The sequence below is a fragment of the Micrasema longulum genome, unplaced genomic scaffold (assembly GCF_059751315.1).
Source record: "Micrasema longulum isolate JH-2025_06_02 unplaced genomic scaffold, ASM5975131v1 h1tg000755l, whole genome shotgun sequence".
Taxonomy (NCBI): domain Eukaryota; kingdom Metazoa; phylum Arthropoda; class Insecta; order Trichoptera; family Brachycentridae; genus Micrasema; species Micrasema longulum.
In genome coordinates this window covers 151439-174627 of record NW_028277949.1, presented here as the reverse complement: position 1 = coordinate 174627, position 23189 = coordinate 151439, and the positions used below count along the sequence as shown (strand labels likewise).

The 23189-nt window shown below is 32.5% G+C and overlaps 2 protein-coding genes across 6 annotated transcripts in view; one reads left to right on the top strand and one right to left on the bottom strand.

Moving 5' to 3' along the window:
* Window positions 1-1016: 1016 nt before the first annotated feature.
* Window positions 1017-23189, top strand: part of LOC148279127 (poly(A)-specific ribonuclease PARN-like) — a 116041-nt gene continuing 93868 nt past the window's right edge. For 2 of the 5 annotated variants that reach the window (XM_088230395.1, XM_088230391.1), the window contains exons 1-11: window positions 1047-1377; window positions 3252-3608; window positions 3983-4151; window positions 6255-6407; window positions 6717-6849; window positions 8670-8791; window positions 9148-9266; window positions 9923-10177; window positions 10852-10938; window positions 12633-12793; window positions 14574-14662. In XM_088230395.1, the coding sequence (XP_088086521.1) occupies window positions 1359-1377; window positions 3252-3608; window positions 3983-4151; window positions 6255-6407; window positions 6717-6849; window positions 8670-8791; window positions 9148-9266; window positions 9923-10177; window positions 10852-10938; window positions 12633-12793; window positions 14574-14662 (1664 nt within the window). In that variant the 5' untranslated portion in view covers window positions 1047-1358. Of the gene's footprint in view, window positions 1378-3251; window positions 3609-3982; window positions 4152-6254; window positions 6408-6716; window positions 6850-8669; window positions 8792-9147; window positions 9267-9922; window positions 10178-10851; window positions 10939-12632; window positions 12794-14573; window positions 14663-23189 lie in introns of all 5 variants that reach the window. The other 3 variants (XM_088230392.1, XM_088230394.1, XM_088230393.1) reach the window with 3 other exon arrangements.
* On the bottom strand, window positions 16333-18188 carry LOC148279128 (uncharacterized). Its single transcript, XM_088230396.1, has 2 exons — window positions 17724-18188; window positions 16333-16838 (listed from the first exon to the last, which is right to left on the bottom strand). The coding sequence occupies exons 1-2, from the start codon at window positions 18118-18120 to the stop codon at window positions 16699-16701; spliced, it is 537 nt and encodes a 178-aa protein (XP_088086522.1). The 5' UTR covers window positions 18121-18188; the 3' UTR covers window positions 16333-16698.

The window sequence follows — 23189 nt, the reverse complement described above, 5'->3', positions numbered from 1 at the left end:
AAATATAGTTTTCCTTTCTCAGTTAACAATTGTTTTTTTTTTCAGGTGCTGGAGATTTGCCGTTCACAAAAACATTAATAAAGAAGTATCTCGGGATTGTAGCTGCCGAGAAAATTTGCAAAGTGAAAGAAGTTTTACAAAACAAAAAAATGATTTGTTTTGCAACGAAACTATCGATTCTTCAGGCCGTTGTGTGTTCGCCATATTATTTAGAATTAATACAGGTCCTGAAGAGGTAAAACTGTTTGTGGCAGGAGTAAAATATTTAGAATCAGCCTATGCTACAAATTTTGTCAGGGCTATAATAGATGCCCTACTATATTGAGTTTGAAATTGTGAAGAGTGTAGTGGCAGATTCAGGTTTTTACATGACTAAACGTGTTGAGACGTTGAAGGTGGTTTTGGGTGACCATCTTTTGCATGTGCATTGCACACATATATATTCCGCGTTTTATGTAGTATTTGCTTAATTTTTTGTATTAAGTTAAAAATGTATAAATATTACAAGTTAGTTTATAATATGTAGTTTATATTCAGTGTTTTTAATGTTGTATTATTATAAAATAAATATTTTTTATGCAAAAAAACAATGGCTTTGACTTGTATTATCAACTCGTTTAGTACTCAAATTGGTTCTAAAAAATAACACCGCTGGTTTTCAAAAATAAAACAACGCTTTTGGAGAAAAATAACACAACTTTTCACAAATAATAAAACCGCTGTTTTCCGGTCTCTACCCATAAGTAAAGAATTCCACCAAATTTACCTAGGAGCTATTTTTATTTCTTGAAACGCCGTGCATCCGATAATATTTATATGTTTGCCATCACAATTTTGTAAATAAACGCAATAGATGAAAATAGTTTTTTTGAAAAGGTTTTTTATTGATGTAAATCAATATTCATAATTGAGCATCGGTAATTTATAAAAAATGACAAATAATTATTAATGTACAAATAAAAGGTAGGTACGCATAAAATCCGAAAGAAAAATCATTATTTAAATTTTGTTTATTTACTCTGTGGTTTTGGTGGTGTCTTTGGTTTGTTTTTATTTGGGTTTCTCGTTTTGTGGGAGTTTTAGGGATTTAAGATTTTCCACTTACCGCCCGTTCGTGTTTGGATATGAAGTGAAGTATTGAATGGCGAATTAAGTGAATCGGCGTTTTATTTTGTGTTTATCAAATTACGATACTCTCTGATTTTGTAATTAATGACATAATTACATGCTTTTATTAATTTTTGACAAATTTTTGGTTCTTTGTGTTGAACTATAAAATTGTGTTTGTTTTCAGTGTTGAATAGACTATTACTAGCCCCTTTAATCACAAGTCAGTTTTATTATAAATCAACTGTAAAATGGACGTAACAAGATCTAGTAAGTTTACGTTTAAACCACATAATACAACACTTTAAATATTGTAAACATAACCTGCAAAACGTACGAATTTTTATGTTTTTTTTTTTTCATAATTTGAATGATGTGTTTTTATAATCATAACTGCGATATTCCATTCTCACGACAAAGCACTCTTCAGGTGTCATAGTTATCTTTCTTTTCTTAGTTAAAACATAGTGCATATACCTAAAGAAAACAAAAAAATATTGATTGGTTAATGAAAGAAAATTTGGACCACGTTCTACCACAACTAAATTTTAAAATATTATTAGTAATATAAGAATTTACACAGGCACAAATAACTTATAGGTGTAAATGACCATTATATATATCTCAACCGTTAAAATGTTATTTATAATAACTAAAGAAATATTGAGTAATTAATTAATTAAGGTCAGGTTGTTTTCCCATGGCTAGTGTCATGTATCAAAGTAGGCACGGGTAACTCGAGATTATTTTTTGAGCTGCATGTCGGCTCGCAGTATTTGAGCTGGAGTTGAACCGGCTGGCGGATCTGCTCAACGATTCACAGAATCACCATCAACGCGCTGACTCAGCTGACCTGAAGAATTGGGTACACGTACGATTCGAACAAAACTCACAATTGACCACCTATAAGAAGTTTGTGCTGCAGCTCAACAGCTCGAAGCTTTCAAACAGTCTTTTTGAACCGGTTCAAAATTGAGTTACCCAAGCCTAGATCAATGGTCCGCCGTTCGAATCCCACTCCACCCCAACTTGATTTCCATGTTCTAATGGTGAGTTATTTATAACTCATTAAAAATAACCCACAAAATGAAATATTTGGGTAAATCATAAGAACGCAAATATTTATTTTACAATAAAAAAAAATCATTCATAATTAAAACATAATGAGCAAGCTCAGTGGTTTTTTTTAAATTTTTTTATTTGTTAATGGACTATTGAACTACGCCAAAAAAAGTTTTATTGACATTTTTATACAGGTGTTCTTTAAACCCTGTCACATCTGAAACCACGATGATAAGTATGGGCAAGAAAACATGGCGTAAGTATAGCCTAGAAGACATATTAACATATTAAAAAAAGTATTTAGAACAAAGAAAATTTAAAAAAATAAAATATTAAAAAAACAAATGGTTGCTTACTTCTGCAGGAGAGAAGCGAGGGGGGCGCGGCTGTGCGGTTGACAGTGTATCAGGCTCCCCCCTCCTCGTTTCACCCCTAAAGAAGTAAGCAACCGTTTGTTTTTTTATTTATCTTTAATTTTTAAGATTTTAATTGTTCAAAAAATTTATTTTAATGTGCCAATATGTCTTCTTGCTCAGACTGATCATCGTGGTTTCGGATGTGACTAGGTTTAAAGAACATCCTGTATATCATATATTTTGAACTGCAGCGAACTGAATGAGAATAAGCAGAAACGAACTTCTGACGTCACACGCGGAGTTATTTCAGAAACACAAAGCTTTGAAAAACCAAAGCGCTGATAAAACGATACATAAAAATTTAAAAAATATTTTTTTGGTTTAGTTTAATAGTCTATTAACAAATATAAAACAATAAATAAACCGAAACTTGTATTGGCCAAAACTGTCCAAAACCAAAACTTCGTTCGGTCACTACAATAAATATATGTTATGTTTTGTTAACATTGTATAGTATCTGTTCTATTATTATTTAAAAAAATATATCCATTGTAATTTTTCTGACTTATTCTTAAAATTGTTCTTGTATAATGTCATTATTTCTTCTAATAATTTTTTTTCCATGCCCTAACACGGGCACAGCCTAAAAAGACATAAGTTCATGAATATAATATGTAAAATATAACTTAATTTGAAATTAATAAACATTAAAACAATTTTTTTCAGATTTCCAGGAGTTATTGCCTGATATCGAAGATTGTATCTCTGGTGCTGATTTTATATGCATCGATGGGGAGTTCACAGGACTGCGAGCCGGCCGACCTGTGAATGCGTTTGATTCTCCGTCTGAGTATTACCATAATGTACTGTCTTCCTCTTCCGACTTTCTGCTCGTGCAGTTTGGGCTGTGTGCCTTCCGCTGGGATAAGGAGGCGCAGTTGTTCCGCCATGGCGCGTTTAACTTCTACTTGTTCCCGCGCTCGAAAAATAGGAACTCTCCTGGCAAAATATTCTCTTGCCAGAGTTCATCTTTGGAATTTCTCGCGGACCAGAAATTTGACTTTAACAAACTCTTCTATGAAGGTAAAAGATTGAAATAAAAAATATATCTATTTACTCGGTTCTTTTTTAAAAACCTTTTATTTTATTTTATGGACCTCAAAACTTTTTTTCACTGAGATGTAAATTATGATATTTTGAATCACGAATTTAAACATCCTCACTGCGCTGACAATATCTGTTAAGTAAGGATAGTGAAGGTAGGTAGAAGTAAAATGATAAAATAAATGACTTTGTTTTTAACCACTTTTTTTTTTGCTTTCTTAAGTTGTTTTATATATATTTTATTATAATGAATAACCACAAAGTTAGTGCTTCTTGCGTTAAAGATAGTCTTGAAAATTATATCATAATTTTTTATTTATCATTTTATAAATAAAAAAACATTAATATTCCAGGTATATCTTACCTTTCTACTTCGGATGAGGTGAAGATGAGAGATGAGTTGGAAGAAAAAAATGCGTATGATAGATCAATGCTTACTGCTAAAACTAGCGATATAAAAAATTCTAAGGAGCCAACTATCCCCATACCTCCAGATCTCTCACCTCAGATTGCAGATATATGGTAAATATGAAATCTTATAGCTCAATAGAGTTACGCAAAATCTCATTCGTTTTTATTTATTACCGTCTTTTATAACATCACTCGATGTTTATTGAAAATTGGATAATTTACTTAATTTGAGTAATTTACAAACAGGTGTCAGGACCACCCCCTGCTGATACTATCAGGCCGTTTCCCTGTCTATTTTGGCATACAATCTTAGGTTTTTGCACTTCCATACATCTTGTCTTGCATGCCCTTGGATTATGTTGACTTTTTGATATAAACACATTATTTAAGTTTCTACTGCCTGTTCTCATCATACAATACCATTCACTCTTGTGTTGTACATTTTGTTTTACCATTCTTTCGTGACTATACCATCTTAGTGACTCTTTCTTAATCTATATTAAAAAATATAAGATTACCAATGAGGAGAAAAACGGAGTCTCGAACCTCATTGTATAAGGGTTTAAAATTGTACAATGAGTTACCTGAGGAAATAAAAGAAACGGAAAGCTTTCAAATATTTTAAATCCGTTTTCAAAAAAAAGTACTCTATAAATTTTTATATAAAATGTAACGTTATTAAAAGTTACTTCTTAGAGCGCTCATGGTCACATCGATAAGAGGGAAGCACATCATTAGGATCTGCCTTCGCCCGCTTCTGTCTTCGGTGCTTCCGGAGGCCTCTTGAAAAGATACAGCAGTCGCTTCCGTCACTAAGTCTGTGCAGGACTTCTTCCATGAGATCGAGCTCCCTCTACTAGTACTCAGACCACAATTTTTTCTACTTTGCCTCTATGTCTCGTAATATGGCCGAAGCACCCGAAAACACGGATTCACATAGTGGAAGGAAGACGCTGTTCAATACCCAATCCTTATAGAAACTTTAGTCATATGGGCAGTCCATGGTATGTCTGCCTTCATTCTCTTTCTCTTGAGGTTCAGGTTCCTGTGGTGTACAAGAATATAGAAAAAAATTACATTTATTCATTGCAGAGTGAGCCATCGCATTTCTTCTCCCGATTTCAGTATCACACCCTCCTCTGTTTACTATTATCGAGCCCAGATAAATATATCCATTTATGATCTCCCAATTTCTTATTTGAGTTAATTTTGATCTATTCTGATTTCTCCGGTCCATGATCATTATTTTGGTATTTTCTCTGTTGATTTGCTCGCATTTTTTAGGAAAGAGAAGTTCACTTATGTTATCCCCATTATTGGCAAGGACAGTGATGTCATCGGCATATCTCGAATTCAACATTCGTCTTCTACGAATAGAAATGTCTTTTTCTCAATTCAGTTTAAATATTGAATAGTAAAGGTAATATAAATAAGGTACATCCCTGACAAACAAACTCCCAAATACACCCAAGTCAGCGCTGTCCAGTCTTACCGTGGCGGAGTTACCTTCATTAAGAATTCTCAACAGGAAAACAAGATGATTAGGTGCTCCCGTTTCATCTTAATGGCCCTTGTTAAAGAAAAAATATTAATCATAATATGTTATGAACCAACTTAACAAAGCATAAATCAATAATAATAAAAAAACATGTTAGTTCCAGATTTGCATTCCTTTTGGATTTCATCATTTGTAACTCGTGTCGCCCATTAATTATCCTTTTAGTTACAGTGACCAAATTTCAACTGCATTCATTCTGCTTTTGTCATGCAAAATTACTTACATAACTTATTCCATAATATAATAATACATTTTATTTATTCTAAATAAAATGAAGATCATAATATAATAATGACTCATCACAGGAATACTATTATTAAATAATACACCAGCAGTTTAAAGCTGATGTGTGTACATAATATGTATAGTGATATAAGTTTTTTTAATGTTAAAATTATGGTCATGTTATCGATTTTTTAGCTGATAAAATGAAATTGCATTGACCGCTGCTTCCTCAGGAAGATTGATCCAAATGTCTACGACTTGTTTGGTCACTAAGTGTTTTCCGGGATTGAATATGAAAGAAGTTGTGCTTAATTAATGAATGGCCTCTCACAGATGTTGATTATTATTAGTAAAACAAAAATGCGTTATTATATGTAAAAATTACAAAATGAAAACAATTCTCGATACTTACATTATTAAAATTTCCACAGCAAAAAGGTAAGTAATTTACTTGAAGAAAACAGTGACCGCCAAATAGAACTAGAGAACCTTAATGCCTTCGTTAGGAAACTCGTTTACCAGGAAATGGAAACAAGGTTCCCTAATAAAGTCTTCTTGGAAACAGTTACAAAAAATCAGAAAAGGTAAAAATAACTTTGATTATCTTAATGTTTTAAAAATATTGATTTAGATTAATTATATTTCTGTTTTGAATAAAATATTAAATAAATTACACGTTGTTACACCCCAACGTTGAAAACAAAAGCAATAAAATAGTTGTATTTTCCCTCTTTAAAGACTTTTCCATTTGATTTATTTTCACATAAAACTCTTATTTTTTTCTTTTCTATATGAACACCTCACTGGGCATAACCCTATCAGATTGTCAATTTTATTAGTTAGATAACAAACATTGTGCAACATAAATTAATAAAACAAATGTTTTTTTGCAGAATCCTGTGTATCTCAAAAGCAATTTCTAAAGAAGATATGAAAGTTAAAGTGGAGGAAAAAATTAGCAAGGAATGGGAAGAATTAGAAGAAGCAGTTGGCTTTTCTCAAGTGATAAGAAAAATCAGCAAATCGGTAAGTTTATAGTATTAAAATTTTGACACATTCAGATTACAGTTTTGAAATAGATTTTTAAACAGTTTCCTTCACTCGTCACATTCGTTTGAATCACTATGTTGTTGACTTGTAGTTATTGTTGAAATTACCTAATCCACATCGAATATCCAAATAAATGCTAAATTTATATTATATATTACAAGCCAAGTATTAAATACTTGAAGTGGCGGATAACTTTGTTTACAATTTTAAAAGAATAAAGTCCGTTTTTTAACTTATTTGTATGTCAACATTACGCGCCTTTCTTTTGTTAAATATTATGCTTTTGTAACATCATCGTAAAAACTGCCAGATCGCTTTAAATCCAAAATGTTGCATTGATTAAACACATATTTCCGTCACTATCACAAGTTTCACAAAACTCCATTTAAATTTTTTCACTGACAAAGTAAACATGGACTCTATTCTCGAATGTAAAAAAGAAATAAATTTAAGGTTATTTATCTGACATTTGATATTTGACTGTCTTTTGTAAAATAATAATTGAAAAAAACGCTGGATGTCAGTAACGTGTTAGTTTTTTCGTTCTAAAACAATTTCTAAAATAAGCACTGCCTAAAAACTAACCCATACTTGCGTAATTACAACTGAAAAATAACCCACACACACACGCATTGATCATTTTTACAACACTAATACATGTAAAAAAATAGGCATATTTAGTTCGTGCCTCTGCCATTAGTGGTGCGCCGATCGGAACGAAATACATTTGGCGCATTTTTCAAATTTTACAAATAGTAAATTGGATATTTTATATAATTTTTGTTATTGTTTTAATAAAATTCTAGTAGGGTAGGCACTGCTTATGTGCTTATATGGAACGCACACCACTGATCATAAGAGAGTATTTCAGTTCATGTGGCCCCCAAATCATCGAGCCACTCTCGAGTCTACTTCGCATCAAGGAGTTGTAAAGAGTTCTCAGTACACGGGTATTTCCAAAAACCCTGGCAGTACGCAGAACGAATCCTAACATCTTCAATACTTTACCACTGATTGCCTCTATGTGCTCAAAAATCTAACGCCCAGATCCCTAACATTCGATGTTTCTATCAGATTCTGGTCATTGATTTTGTAAACAATATTTTAAGTTTGTCCAAATTTTTGTAGATCAGGACTGGATGAATCCAGTCCTTGTCTTCAAAAATTTGGACAAACTCAAAATATTGTTGATAAATTACCTGGTCCATGAAGAAGTATAGAAATTGAAAAAATAACATTTTCAGGCGTTGCCTAGAATGTAGGTGAAATAATTCAATTAGATGAATCTCACCCGCATAAATAAAGGTTTCAGCTCTTTAACTTCACAAACATCAACAGATGAAAGAATTGAAGGAATATAGATGTTCAAATATAGGCAGAATGGTGAATGTTACACAGTGTGTAAAGTGGCCACTTAAACCAGCCATTGACAGGTCATAAGCCCTGTAGATGCCTAGACTTCTAAATTACCTTCTCTTAAATGTTCTTCATCTCTGTTGTAAAATGTTAATTGATTTTGTAGCAAGGATGTGAGAACACTCACCCCTTACCTATATAACAGCCCGATACGGACTTGGGCTCGGAGGAGGAGATTTAGCCATAGACTCACCCTTTACTCAGCATATGCTTGGAGGGCGAGAATTAATTTTAGAGGATCCATCACAATAGATCTACACAGGTTGCAGTGACATCAGCAGTTTATTAAGCACCAACCCCCATCTACAATAATAAATAATACAAAAATATAAGCTATAAAAATATAACCTTTGTTTACATGTGCAATATGTGTTTTTCAGGGCAAATTAGTGGTTGGACATTCTATTTTGCTGGACTTACTTCATATTTTAAATCATTTCTTTTCACCCCTCCCTGAAAATTATCAAGAATTCAAAGAATTTGGCCATTCTGTATTTCCGAGGTAAATCTACTGTGTCATCTGCATTTAAAAATATTTTGAAATATCGCTATCTTATTTCTTAAAATGCGCACGTATTAACATTTTATAGTCATTTTTATATAGATGTTATTATTTTACATGCATAAGCCTTAAATACTTTTTTTTAACATTATAAATTAAGATGTAATTAAAAAGATAAAAACTGATTGATAAAGAATAATCAATGATTTAGATGTTTTTAAAATACTGTTGATGAAAAATTCAATTTGTTAATATGAGGTTGTAAATATTCTCACTTTTTAAAAATGGATTTTTATTCCAATAAATATAAATTTTATTATTCATGAATGTAAATATATGATATTTTATTTTTCTAGGATTATAGATACCATGTATCTCGCTAGTTTACCTGAATTCAAGGACAGTATACCTTCTCTCAACCTAAATAATCTTCACAAAACCCTCTCTGAAAAACCTTACAAAATTCCACCCATTGGTAAGTGTTAATTATATTGATATAGTGTTTTCATATTTTATTTGGAAAATCAACAGTCCTATACAGTCATATGACAATTTGTTATGGCCACCCTCAATTTCTCTCTAAAACCGTGGTTAAGTATGAATTTTTCATATTTGTTAGTAATTTTTTTGCTAAAAAGAATAAATGAAGAAATAGGGTTTCTAATAAAGTAAGTCACTAAAAAAACGCAACAATTGATAGTAATTGTGACATCAAGATTCGCGACAATGTTTTATAAAAATTTTACCGGTTAGGAAAAGAGACATATTAGGGGCGTAGCCAATGTAATGACTGTTTTTGCGGGTATTAAAAATTACAAATGTAAAAATATTTTTCATGCTACTAATAAGTAGCAAAAAAAAATTTTTTTTTACTCGACAGTGCTTCATAGTTCCTTATTGTTGATATTTTCTCAGAACTCGTGTATTATTACTTGATTTTTTCACAACAGGCCAGAGGCCTAACTAAAGTAATTAATAATCCAAGATCTAGAAAAATTTAATTTTGTAACTGTGATTTTATTAGAAATCGATTCTAGAAGGCCCGAGAAGCAGCTTATGTATTTCAACTCTTCATTAGTTATTAATGTGGAAATATATTTTATTTTAATATTTCATATTCTTTTTTAATAGGATTGGAAGTGGGTAAAAAATTACAAGGATATTTATCAAGTGATTCTAAGTTTCACGAAGCCGCGTTTGACGCATACACAACAGGATTATGTCTTGTATCAATGTTTGAATACATGGCTGGAATGCAACATCTTACTTTAGATAAAGTAAAACTAAGTGCAGATTCCCCCATCTTGCGAAATCATGTGAACAAAATCTTCCTATTCAAGACATCTCCACAGGGATCACCGTACATGAATTTATCAGGAAAAGATAGTAAGTATTAACTTAATCAACATTATGACTAAGTTGTTATAGAAATAAAAGTTGAGTGATAGTCGCATCCACAAATTCGTAATATTCAGTTACCGGGGTTTCATTTGCCCCGCAACAGTCAGTAAAAAGGTCCTTCAGAAAAAAATAATTGATAATATTAATAATTTTCGTACAAATAATACGCTATTTTCTTTCTAATTAACATTTGGAACTAGACGTCTCAATTAAAAACTAATATTATACACTATATTTATATTTTCAATGGAAACTTCTCTGTTCAAAGTTAACAGATCGTCAACAAGGACTCGCGTTTCTCGGTGGTCCATTTACATTGTATAAAAAAGGTTATTAACAAGAGGCTTATACGATAAACCATACGCGTTGCTTTACTTTATATTAGATAAATATCTTATATCTTATTCCATACAACTTGCATCTATGTTGAAACAGGTATACTTACTTAAATAGAAGAAATACATATTTAAAAAAAATGTACTGCATAATAGGTTAGAATTCTTAAATAAATATGTAAACATATAACTACTTTATAATATGTAGTATATAAATGTTTATTGAATGAGAGGATAGAATGCCATACCACTCTTATGTTTACACGCAAACCTCATTCTTCTATATTGTTACTGCATCTCCTACAAATATTACATTTTTTCCAGTGAATCCATCCCGAGATCATGTCTTCCACATGGTGTTCCCCAAAGAATGGAGGAGAAATGATATATTTGAACTCTTTAGCCCATTTGGTAAGTTAAAATTATCCCAGAATATTAACCTTTCCCTCACTAACCATTAAAAAATTACACATGATCTGAACGGGTTGACCAAACGACCCCAGCGCCTACTTGTATATAGCACCAGGAGAATAAAACGGAAGTGTTGATGACCGTGCAATAATAAATTGATGTTTTCGCGTATACATATTTTACTAATTTGTGTATTTTATTCATTTTTGTTAGTTTGCCGAATGCTTATGTATATTAAGTGAAATTGACCAAATCAGTCTATGGGGTATTCAAATCCCCCCCCTTCGGTCCAGCTAGGTTAACTATAAAACTACTAAGTTGTCAATATTAAAAAAATAATGACTATTGTGCTTGCGTAATCCAGCAACAAAAAAATAACAATATAAATTACGGGTTTTACAAGAGAATCAGATAATACATAGCATTCTGCTTATTAAGAGAATAACAAGAGATTTTCTTCCTCTTGGTCTCGGTCATATGACCTGTTTGTGACGGTGGGCTGTCCTGGGATGATGACATCCAGGTGTCATTCCATCTTTTTGGCGGCCTTCCAGGTAGTCTTCTGCTGCAGCGCTTTTCAGACTTAATAATTTTTGCAAGCCCCGTATCCATGCGGTCCACATGGCCCCTACAAAAACATCTGCTTCTTCCCCACCTGACTATGTCTTCAACACTACGAACCGACGTTATTGTTTCATTTCTGATTCGATCTATAAGAGTTCTGCCTGTGATGAAGCGAAGGGTTCTCATTTCCGCTACTCTGAAAAGGCTTTTTGTCCTGCCGGTGTCTGCTCTCACTTCTATCCCGTAGGTCATGATGGGTCAGACGCGTTTCTTGTATATCCTGACCCTACTTTCAGTTAGCATGTGTTTGTTTTTCCATATATTGGATCCAGTTCTTGTCTACAATAATTTGGACAAACTCAAAACATTGTTGATAAATAATTGATAAAGCGGTTCTGCATGCGTGATTATAGGATTTATCTTTTGGTGACTTATATGAAGGGCGTCAGACTTAATTATTATTCCCTTTCCACACCTAAGGGCGTATCTTGATCATTTTTGTTACATGAAGGTAAGATGATCAGTCTTACGCTTCAGGTATCAGTCCAGGGACTATGAAATATTTTAGTGTGAAAACACCCTTTTAAATAAATATTTCATATCAACTATGTCGGGAATCAAACTTGAGACCTCTCGCATGGTAGGCAAATGCGCTGACATTACACTACGAGGCTGACAATTTTATGTACCTACCTGTAAATCTTTAAAGGTGAGATTTAACCTTTTATCCTGTGTCCAAGTGTAATGAAGAATATAGTTCTGTGCGTGGAATAGAATCAGGACCTTATACAATTTCGACTTTTATGACTTCTCAAACAAAAATCGTAAAACAGGAAATCAAGTAGAGATTAGTCAGCCTGGTGGTGTACTGGTTAGTTGATTTGCGTGCCATGCCCGATGTCCCAGATTTAATCTCTTATAGGATTGATGTGACATGTTTGTTTAATAGTTGGCTTTACTTCAGTATTTCATGGTTTAAGCATTAGACTGAAATTGCCTTAACGTGCTTTACAAATAATCACTCCCGGATTACAAATGCAGTACCCCGTGCACCGTTGATTGCGAAAAAGGGGAATGACGATAGTGACAATAATTGTATATTGTGATTGATTTTAAAAATTTATTTATAGGTGGAGTTTTTGTATCCTTCTTGGACGAAACTTCTGCATTTGTGGGACTAAGGAGAAAGGAACAAACTAATTTTATGCTCACGCGTTTGGGGCGAAAGAATTCGTTATACTCTCTTACCCCTTTCTTGAGATACAAGGCAGCTCAGATTACAACTATCAAGGTGAATTGATATATCGCATATGTATTTCTAATGTGACACGACTCGAGTTATCTCTATGTAGAAGATTAGGAAATATTCCTTTATGAATCATTAAAAGCATAGTAACTTAGCCTCAAAAATCAACAGACAATTAGCGATTGTGTAACTTTTGTTATTTTGACTCATTTCAACCAAGTGTGTATTGGTAGTGTTCAAAACTGTTTTTATAAATTCTATCAACAAAAATGTCTCATCTCTAAATGCTACGCAAAAAAGTTTAACGCTTCGTCTACATAAATGACATAACTCAAAATAACACAAAGAGTTTTATTTGGAGTTGTGTCAGTTTAGCCGGTCAAAGTTTGTTATTATTTCAAGTTGTCAGTTGAGAAATTTAAAAAATAAAGGGATATCTGAGACTCGAGAATCATAATATTCAAAAAATATATTTAATCATTGTTTCTTAGTGCTAATTACCATGCAAAATCCTTCTGGTTTTGTAAATATTTTTATATCAAGCTTGTAAATAGTTTTTTCTCAAAATGTAATTTTTAATTTTTTATTGTATCAATTTAGAAATACATGTGTAATGTGTACATTTATTTATTAATACTAATAATAATAATATATATAAGAAACTGCACAAACAGAACATAAATACATATAGCAATGGTTTGATAGGCTAATGTGCTGGTGCGGTGGTTGGTGTGTAAATTGAAATTGAAAATGTTTTGTTCTCTGCAATCTTTTTCGTTATAACTTTCAAGTGTGCATGTTAATAATTAGTATATAGTTTAATGATAGTTAGATAATAGTTATTATTAGGACATTTATACAGGGTGTTCTTTAAACCCTGTCACATCCGAAACCACGATGCTCAGTATGAGCAAGAAGACATATTGGCACATTAAAATAATTTTTTAGAACGAATAAAATTTACAAAAATAAAATATCAAATAAATCAACTGGTTGCTTACTTCTGCAGGGGAAAAACGAGGAGGAGGGAGGGGGAAGTCTGATACACTCAACCGCGCGGCCACGCCCCCCTCGCTTCTCCCCTGCAGAAGTCAGCAACCATTTGTTTTTTTAAATATTGTATTTTTAAAAATTTTCTTCATTCTAAATATTTTTTTTAATATGCTAATATGTCTTCTTGTCCATACTGATCATCGTGGTTTCGGATGTGACAGGGTTTAAAGAACCACCGTATATCGCACCCTTAGGACGAAAATGACTTAACTCCAAAAATTTTGGAAAACTGCAAAAGAAGAATGTAAATTTTGACACCTTCGTCGATTGTTTCGTATTTTTCGAAGTAAGCACCAAATTTTGAGTTAAACATTATACCAAAGGCATTCATATTATGAATCTATGAAAAAAAAATTGTATCGTTGCCATTTGTATCGGAATAAAATCAACTCGACCGGCTTTCGGTCACTATATGTTTGTCTGCGGTGCGTCCTTCACACAGCAATATAAACACAACACTAATAGCGTCGCTTCCGTACTGACACGGAACCTAAATTCTCTGAGTAACAAAGTGACCGATGTAACGGTTTTGTCCTATTCCCACGGATAACGGATGATCAGAGGAAATAACGTGTTAGGTTTGATTTTAAAACAGTTTTTACTGTCTTCTGGAAAAAGTTGATTTAGTGGATTGGCGGTAATGCACGCTGACCGACCATATATTACATACAACATAGATGGATACTATTTTGGATGAGAGAATATGGAAGGTTCATTAACGGCTTTTTTTCTTCAACTTAGTTTCTAAATCGATGTTTTTTTGTTTATTTAGGAACAATGCAGTAGTAGGACATCGGAAGACCAAAGACAGCCTGTGGAACCACCTGTTCCCAAGAGGAAGCGGATTCCCAGCGAAAACGGGTATTCTCTAATAGATCTAATTTATAATAATGCTTCAACTATAAAATGTATAATTATATTTATTTTAGTATTTGTTTATGCGGTTATGAATCCATAACCAAACTGCATGAATCTCTTTTTAAATTCTGATTTAAGTATGATTTACCGGTAATACTTATATCATATTAAAAAAAAAATGTTACTTGCATTTATTGCAATTTTTGTATTATCATTCAGATAAAAATACAATATAAACGGTGTATATTTAAAAAATGCTACGGATTTTTCTTACATTCTGCATAAAATATTCTGGAATTAAAAAGGTTAAACAGAGTACCACCTACCTACAACAAAAAGAGTGAAGATTCAATTTTGAAAAGGCTAAATATTTAACTGATGAATCTCGTTTTCAATTTAAATAGTTTTTTTATACCAGTTCTGAATCATAAATCTCAATCTATTTATCTGCATTATGTTTTTGCTTTAATTTGTGCTTTTGGCACTAACCTTACGATACATAGTTTACACTAACTTATTTATTTATTAGGTGATCACTTAAATCAGCCACAGACAGGCCATGAGCCCTGTAAATGCCAGACTTAAATGTTCCCTTCTTAAAGTTCTCCGTGTTTTAAAATATCTCTCTAGATGGATCAATCAAGTACGTACACGTTTACAAGTATATTCTTGTTATTTTTTATGGGTGAAAATATGAACTACCGAATAATCTTATGATTATTCTATTCAAATTATTTATTTATTTAAGATCTGTTGGTTATAATATTAAGTCATACATTCCTGGTATATAGGGTGTTTGTTAAACTCTGTCACATCCGAAAACCACGATGATCGGTGTGAGCAAGAAGACATTGGCATATTAAAAATTTTTTAGATCAAAAACAATGTTTAAAAAAAAACGTCAAACAAAACCAAATTGTTGCTTACTTCCGCAGGGCTGAAACCAGGGGGGGGGAGCTAGATAACTATCTCTAGATAAGAACTCTCGCCCGCGCACCACTCTCGCCCGCGCACCACTCTCGCCCGCTTCACAAATCCAAGCGCTGAGAAGCATTCTTTATTAACACACTTTGTGTTTTTGAGAAGCATTCTTTATTAACACACGATTTCAGCAATAAAAGGAAATTTTCCATTGAATTCCGAATATTTCACTTTCTATCCACACTATCCAAATACCAACATTAACAATTGGAATTTCAACCACAAAATTCATATTAGAGCCAAGATTGCGATGATTTTAAAGAAGAAAATATCGTCGGTGTAGCGCAAGAAGTCATTAAGTAACAAATTCACGTTTTTTGGCAAATCGCTTCCAAAGTTTCTATGCCTTAAATCTGCAATAATTATGTAAAATAGAAAGATATTAGCTTAATTTTTTTAATTAATTAATTAATATGCAAATAAGTATTATTTGCACATAAATTATTATTTTTTTGTTTTTATTTATGATAAGAAAATCCAAAAAATATATTTTGATGACTTCTGGCAAAATTCATTAGTTCTGGAAACGAAATAATTATTTCATGAAATGGTAAGAATTGTAGCAGTAAAAAGTTCATTCCTAGTCGTCAATAATAAAATATCATAAGTTTTTGTTTTGTTTTTATTTATCTTTATTTTTGAAAAAACACATTTGGTGGCTTCTAATGACATAAATACTTGACACAATAATCTCAACATGAGTTTGAATAATTATTACAAAACACAAACAAAAAGAGGACACTGGTGAATTAACAATAAGTTTTATTGTCTTGACACAATAATCTCAACATGAGTTCGAATAATTATTACAAAACACAAACAAAAAGAGGACACTGGTGAATAAACAATAAGTTTTATTGTCTTGACACAATAATCTCAACATGAGTTCGAATAATAATTACAAAACACAAACAAAAAGGGGACACTTCTGAATAAACAATAAGTTTTATTGTCTTGACACAATAATCTCAACATGAGTTCTTATAATTATTACAAAACACAAACAAAAAGAGGACACGTCTGAATAAACAAAAAGTTTTATGGCAATCAGTGTAATTTTATTCTTCACATTCTTCCTCAATAGGTTCCGGTATAAAGTCTTTACCACTTGTGCTTGGAAATGCCTCAAACCACGCATGCAACTCACAAGGAATAACGCCACCCCGACACAATTTCAATAAATCTTTTTTCTTCGCATCTGTGATCGGGATAGGGCGTTTATACACCCTTTTTACCTCATAAGTTTTATAATTAACATTATTAGAGTTTTCAACACTACTGGCATCATTATTTTCAATCTTTCTTCTTTTAGATTGTCTGGTGGATCTAACTGCTTTCTCAGATATTATTAAGTGGGGATTACTTTCCTCTAATTCTTTTTCTGCCCTTTTTCTCGTTTCCAAGAGTTCTTTTTGCCTCTCATCAGACAGGCTAACATCCAGTATTGAATAGTTGCCTTCATAGTCATACCCATATTTTATTATATTTGGCGATAACTTCTCGTATCGGAGACACTTGATTTTGAGCCAAGCAACTATTTTCCCGTCATTGTCAACAGATCGATTTTTTATTATTGTGGAAGATAAATCTTTTAAGTCTAAAATGTCTTTGAAAGACATTTCTTCGACCTCATATGGCTTTATGTCACGACGCTTACGATTGGATCTGGCCATACGCATAATGTTTTTCCAATCTGTGACGGAATTAGCTGGCATATATTTGTGTTGTTCTTCGATGGCACTATGCATACTATCTGCCTCCATGAAGGAGTGACCCAACTCTAAATATTTTTGTTCCACAATGTCTAAGTGAGTTTTTTGTGTAAGGTATAGAAATAGTGCTGATATATGTTGATTGCGGTTTTGGCCGCCGCATGTATCAGAAAATATGCTGATTTCTTTTTTACATAATTCGGTAGCGTCTCAATCCATTTTGAAAGAGCTGTACCAATCTCGTTACTTCCTTTTTTCCCATTTAACTCAGTCCAAATATAGTTTGTATGCATCGTTTGGAAGCTGACCTTCATATATTGTGACATTATAAAGTGTCAACTTTCTGACATAATACAAAAGTGATACATCACCACTAGGGACCTGCAAAATGCTTTGTAAATCAATAGTGATCGTGCGGAACGTATTATCCTCATTTGCCCTCTTTTTGTCAATATCTTTTGATATGTAACTTTTGTTTTTCCTCTCGATATGAGCATCATATTCTAGCTTTATATTGGAAAAATTGGCACATTCAGTTGATTGTTTTGCTTGGTCGTATTTGTAACATGCTAAACATTGGTCCTTTTTGGGTTTATAAAAAGACAAATTAAAAGATTTTCCAAAAACTTGCCGATAAACGTATTGCGACACAGGGTTCCTAATAAGTGTTTTACATTCTTGCAAATACAGCTCGTACATTTTTTGAATAGACAATTTCCTGTCTAGATATTGTAGTGACGATGATTTCCTACAATAATGAGATTCCATTGTAGGAAATTTACTAATGTGTTGTTTCACTATTTCTATATCAGCATCAAATGTTTTATTATGTGGGCGGTGGGCCCCACGATTATCTTTTTCTTGAAATGTACCATGAGTTCCCATCCCCTCAAAGGCTTTATTAATAGGTCCATTGCTAATATTAAGAGTGCGTTCAAAAAAAGGTTTGCAAACCCTTATCTTCTCAGTATTTTTTTCAAAAAAATAAGCGTATGTGCTTGTACGATGTTTGCCAGAAATCCCTCCCCATAGGCGCCGCTTTGGCTCTTGTTTTATGACGTGGCGTAAAATATAATCCTTTTGTCTGCAATAATCTGCCATTCCCCAATATACTTGACAAATTTCAACTCTATCATCCTCCAAGAAATTGTCGGAACATTTATAACGACAAGTACAGTGAATGGGTTTCGGAGCCTTGGCAGGTTTTGCAACTCCTTTGTAGTTTTTGTATGGCAAGCATTTAAACTTATTTTCACGGTTAGTATTTTTTTTCCAACCTTCTTTATTCTCTTGATACCACCGTGTAGTTTTCCTTTTTTTCTTACCTGCGTTAATTGGCGCGTCATTATTTTTTTCAGATGTACTGCTATTTTGCCAATCTGGGTCCTTAACACTATCATCATCATCCTATAAAAATAAATGGATTAGTTATTATCAGGACTACCTACTACTAATAATACGTCGTGTTAAACACAAGTACTTATTTCATTTCAAATTTTTAAAGTCTAAACCTTACTGTAATATATAAATCCTTTTCAAGCACTGACAAATCATATTGCAGTGCAGTTGCAGACGTTGATGGCTCGATAGACTGCCCATCAAAGTGTAAATTATCATTATCCTCAATTGTACAGTCCTTATTTGTGCCCTGTAGAAGATTATACAAGCATAGTTAAATAGTGTAAACGTAAACCAATTTATTATAAGACAATAAAGTGAGGTTAGAAATCTTACCGGAATTCTATCATTGCTTTGCAGGTTTTCATTAATCACCGCTAAAATCATATTTTTCCCGCGTCCGGCACGAAAACTGTTCATATTTAAGGTCATTTGGAAGAATTCCACAAGAAACAGGTTAAAACACTGATTAAAACAGCTCTCCCAACGTGCTACTAAACTGGCGGACTCAAAATGACAACTGACAGATGAAGCAAGAAATCATTTATTGCTCACTTCATGTTGTAAGAAAGTGTTGCCAGAAATCATTAAAATCGGTTGATTACTTCTGACGCAAAGTAGGGAGTAAGCACATGTCATACAGAATTTTGTGCCAGAAATCACTAAAATCAGTTAATGACTTTTAGTGCGAACGGAATTTGTGCAAGAAATCACTAAAATCAGTTAATGACTTTTAGTGCGAACGGAATTTGTGCAAGAAATCACTAAAATCAGTTAATGACTTTTGGTGAAAAAGGTTGGAGTATGTACCCAAGTATACCGAAAAGAAAATAAAATGTCATTAAGTAACCTGATGATTTCTTTTTTTTTTAAATAACATTTTATAACATTAATGACTTTTTTCATCCACAAAACAGCCGTTCTATGGCAAAAAACGTATTGATGACTTCTTGCTCTCATTGTTTGCATAAAAAATAACCCATATTGACTTCTAACTCAGTTTTACCAAAAATGTTACTTGATGACTTCTTGCGCTACACCGACGATATGGTATGGTCTAGGTACTTAAATGTTCGATTTGCCCTCGCCAAATTCTACGCCATTCAATTATTATTATTCATAATAATAATATTTGGCTGATTTATATAGCGGCATTTTTGGGAAAAATCCCCTAAAGGGCGCTTTGCAAATATGTAAAATTACATTTTCACTAAGCTAAAGTTACATATTATATTTTCTGATTTAAAATTGAGGGTATGATAAACTAAAGAAATGAGATTTTAGTTGGAATCTGAACCAACTGTGACTGTCGATGATTCGGATGATGACGGTTTGAAGGCAATTGGTTCCAGGCAGAGGGGCCGGCAATGGCAAAAACAGGATCTCCGAATCTAGTGTTTGGGGAGCGCCGCATTTAGGCATTTCGTCTGCCTGAATCAAATGCTGACCTAAGAGTAGATTTTCTTTGGCATCTATTTTCGCTGATACACAGGTCCGATAGGTATCTTGGAGCCATTTCATGATGGGATTTGAATACTTTCCAGCAATGCTTGTATGTGATCTCTCTGGGCTTTTTGACCAGTGCAAATCTCGAAGATGTTGTGAGATGTAAGAATATTTTTTACTCCCGTAACAAGCTTTGCTGCTGCATTGAAAACAGATGAATTTTATAAATTTTCAAGTTAGTGTTTTAATTGGTAATTATATTATTGCAAATATAATTTTTAATGTTTTATTAATTGAAAAGTTTGGATCAAAAGTGAGGGAAAAGGTGAGTAAAGATAATATCTGTTAATAAGGTAAAGGGAGTTAAGTCAACGAATATACTATAATATTTTCGTTGACTTAACTCCGTTTACCTTATCAACACAGATATAATTGTTCATGTTTTGAATAGTGTGGGTAAAAAGAGAAATTTTCGTAAATCAATGCAAAATTTCCTTTTATTTCTGAAATCATACAAAATGTGTTGATAAGGAATGTTTCTCAGTGCTCGGATGTGGAGCAGGCGAGAGGGGTGCGCGGCCTGCACATCTAGCTCCCCCCTCCCCTTTTCTGGTTTCCCACTACCCACAGAAGTAATCAACCATTTAGTTTTTAAAAATATAAAAATAAAAAAGAATATCCAAATATGTCTTCTCGCTCATACCAATCATCATTGTTTTGGATGTGACAGGGTTTAACAAACACCTGTATTATCCAATTAAAAAATCATTCAAAATATCTAAACAAATTTTTAATATTAAATTTGATCTCATTCAATCTTTTATGTAAAATATTATAATTAGGTTATAAAATGAGTATTTGAAGCAAAATGCTGACGACTCACAAATGAGTAAAAAAAGTTAAATCAGTGAGGAAAACTGTTGAATGAAAAATTGTAAACATATTTTTAAAATTAGTTTACGCAAAACAGTGAATGGACTTCGAAAGAACGGCCAAGATGATTTACTATGGAATATTGTTGGATAGAAGAAACGAGGAAGTGAGGTTCATATGTAAATATGCTCTCTACCAACCCTACGGGAAACGGCGTGATTGTTCATTTGCCTTTTCTATTTTTTTACAACCAAAAACCGCTGATTCTAATCTAACCTGTGTCTTACAGCAAATATGGCTGATAATTTAAAAAATATATTTAGTTTTCTTAGTGAGTTAATAAGTTTCTTGTAAAAATCTCATCAAGTTTGTACTTATTTGAATTTGTAAGTTAAACCATTTAATTCAATAAATATTTAAAACCATTAAAATGTTTTGATTAATTAATTATAATATTCAACCCTTGGGTTGACTTGGCAGAATAAATGATTTTTTTAGTCATTTGATGATTGAAATCTTGAACAATTTTTTGTTTGTTTTGATCGAAGTTTATTATAAATTGTGGAAATGCAGTAAAGAATGAAAAATACGGTAAAGCATTTTTAACTGAATGCAAGGCTTTATTGCAAAACATTAATTCTAACACACATTTCGGGTTGTGGTCTCGTGGTAGTGTTGTGAACCAACAGATCAAATGTCAAAGGTTAAAATCCCATTCTACCACAACTCGATTCCTATTTTTCCATTACTAGCTATTTACAACCATTACTAGAAAATTTCAACATTCGGGTAAATAAGAACTCAAATATTTATTTTTTTAAAAATCAAACTTTGTACGAACAAATAATTTCAAATGCATTAAAAACAAAAATAAAAAATTCAAAAACAAATATGTACTTGTTTTATAAATAAAATGCTTGTTCAGAAATGATTTACAATTGTAGGTTCCGTATGTATTTTTAGTTACCGACCATCTAGTGAGTTTTCTTAAGTTCATAGAATATTTCAACAGAAATGAAGAACCACTGAAATGGGAATATCAAAGTCTAAGCAAGTCTAAGCATTTACAGGGTTTATGGTATGTCATTGGCTCGTTTATGTGATCTTTAAACACTGTGCAACATTCACCATTCTGCCTGTTTGGGCATCTATATTTCTTTATTCGGTTGATGCACTTATCAGTGCAGATGACTGCAGAGTAATTCATATGAACACTGCTAGTAAAATGTTACAATTTTTTTTCTTAAAATTATTAAATAATTATTTTACTAAACGTTTTTAAATATTGTATGTAATCACTTACTGACTTTTCTATGTCTACCGGTTTCGAGACGTACCTGTCTCTTTGTCAGGACACCAATTAAACCAACATGTCGATTTGAAACCACATGCTTTTAGTAGTCAACCTTACATGTACTGATTAGGATGTGAAAATGTTTGATGTTGTGGAAGAAGTAGTTGAAAAAAGAGGGAGGGGCGTGAGTTTAATAGGTATAGGGTGACCATAACAATGGGACATCATATAATGGGCTATATTAAAAGGTTCTTTGATTATTGATCAAAGGAACATTATTTTTTAAAGTCTTCTTAATGTGAAATATTTTCATATTATTTATTTTTAATTCTTGATATTTTGTTTCTAAGATTTTAACTCGCGTATATATATATATATATATATGTTTGGATAATTTATATAGCGCCATTTTTGTGAAAATCACCTCAAGGGCGCTGTACAATAAATAAATATCCCAGCACGTCTTGCAGCTACAGAGCGCATGGACGGTTGGGATTCTAGTTCCTCATCTCCAATTATGATATATAACAATTATAATATATAACAATTATAATATATAGGAGCTAAATAACAGCACGTCTTGCAGCTACAGAGCGCATGGACAGTAAGAAATCTAGCCACTATTTACATTTTTTTATTTTTTTTTATTTAACAGTGAAGTTTAAAGTTTAAGTGATATTTCCAAAACGAAATAAAAAGCAAATTTATAATAATAGAAGTAAGATAACAACAAGTCTTGCAGCTACTGAGCGCATGGACGGTTGAAATTCTAGACCCAAACACAAACAAACAAACCATCACGCCGTTTCCCCGTAGGGGTAGGCAG

Bases quoted from the DNA above. Each gene is read 5' to 3' on its own strand.
- LOC148279128 (XM_088230396.1), bottom strand. From the start codon at position 18,120: ATGGAATCTCATTATTGTAGGAAATCATCGTCACTACAATATCTAGAC. The intron at 16,839-17,723 runs GTGATGTATCAC...TCCCGATCACAG, and splicing joins CATTTTGCAGGTCCCTAGTG to ATGCGAAGAAAAAAGATTTA.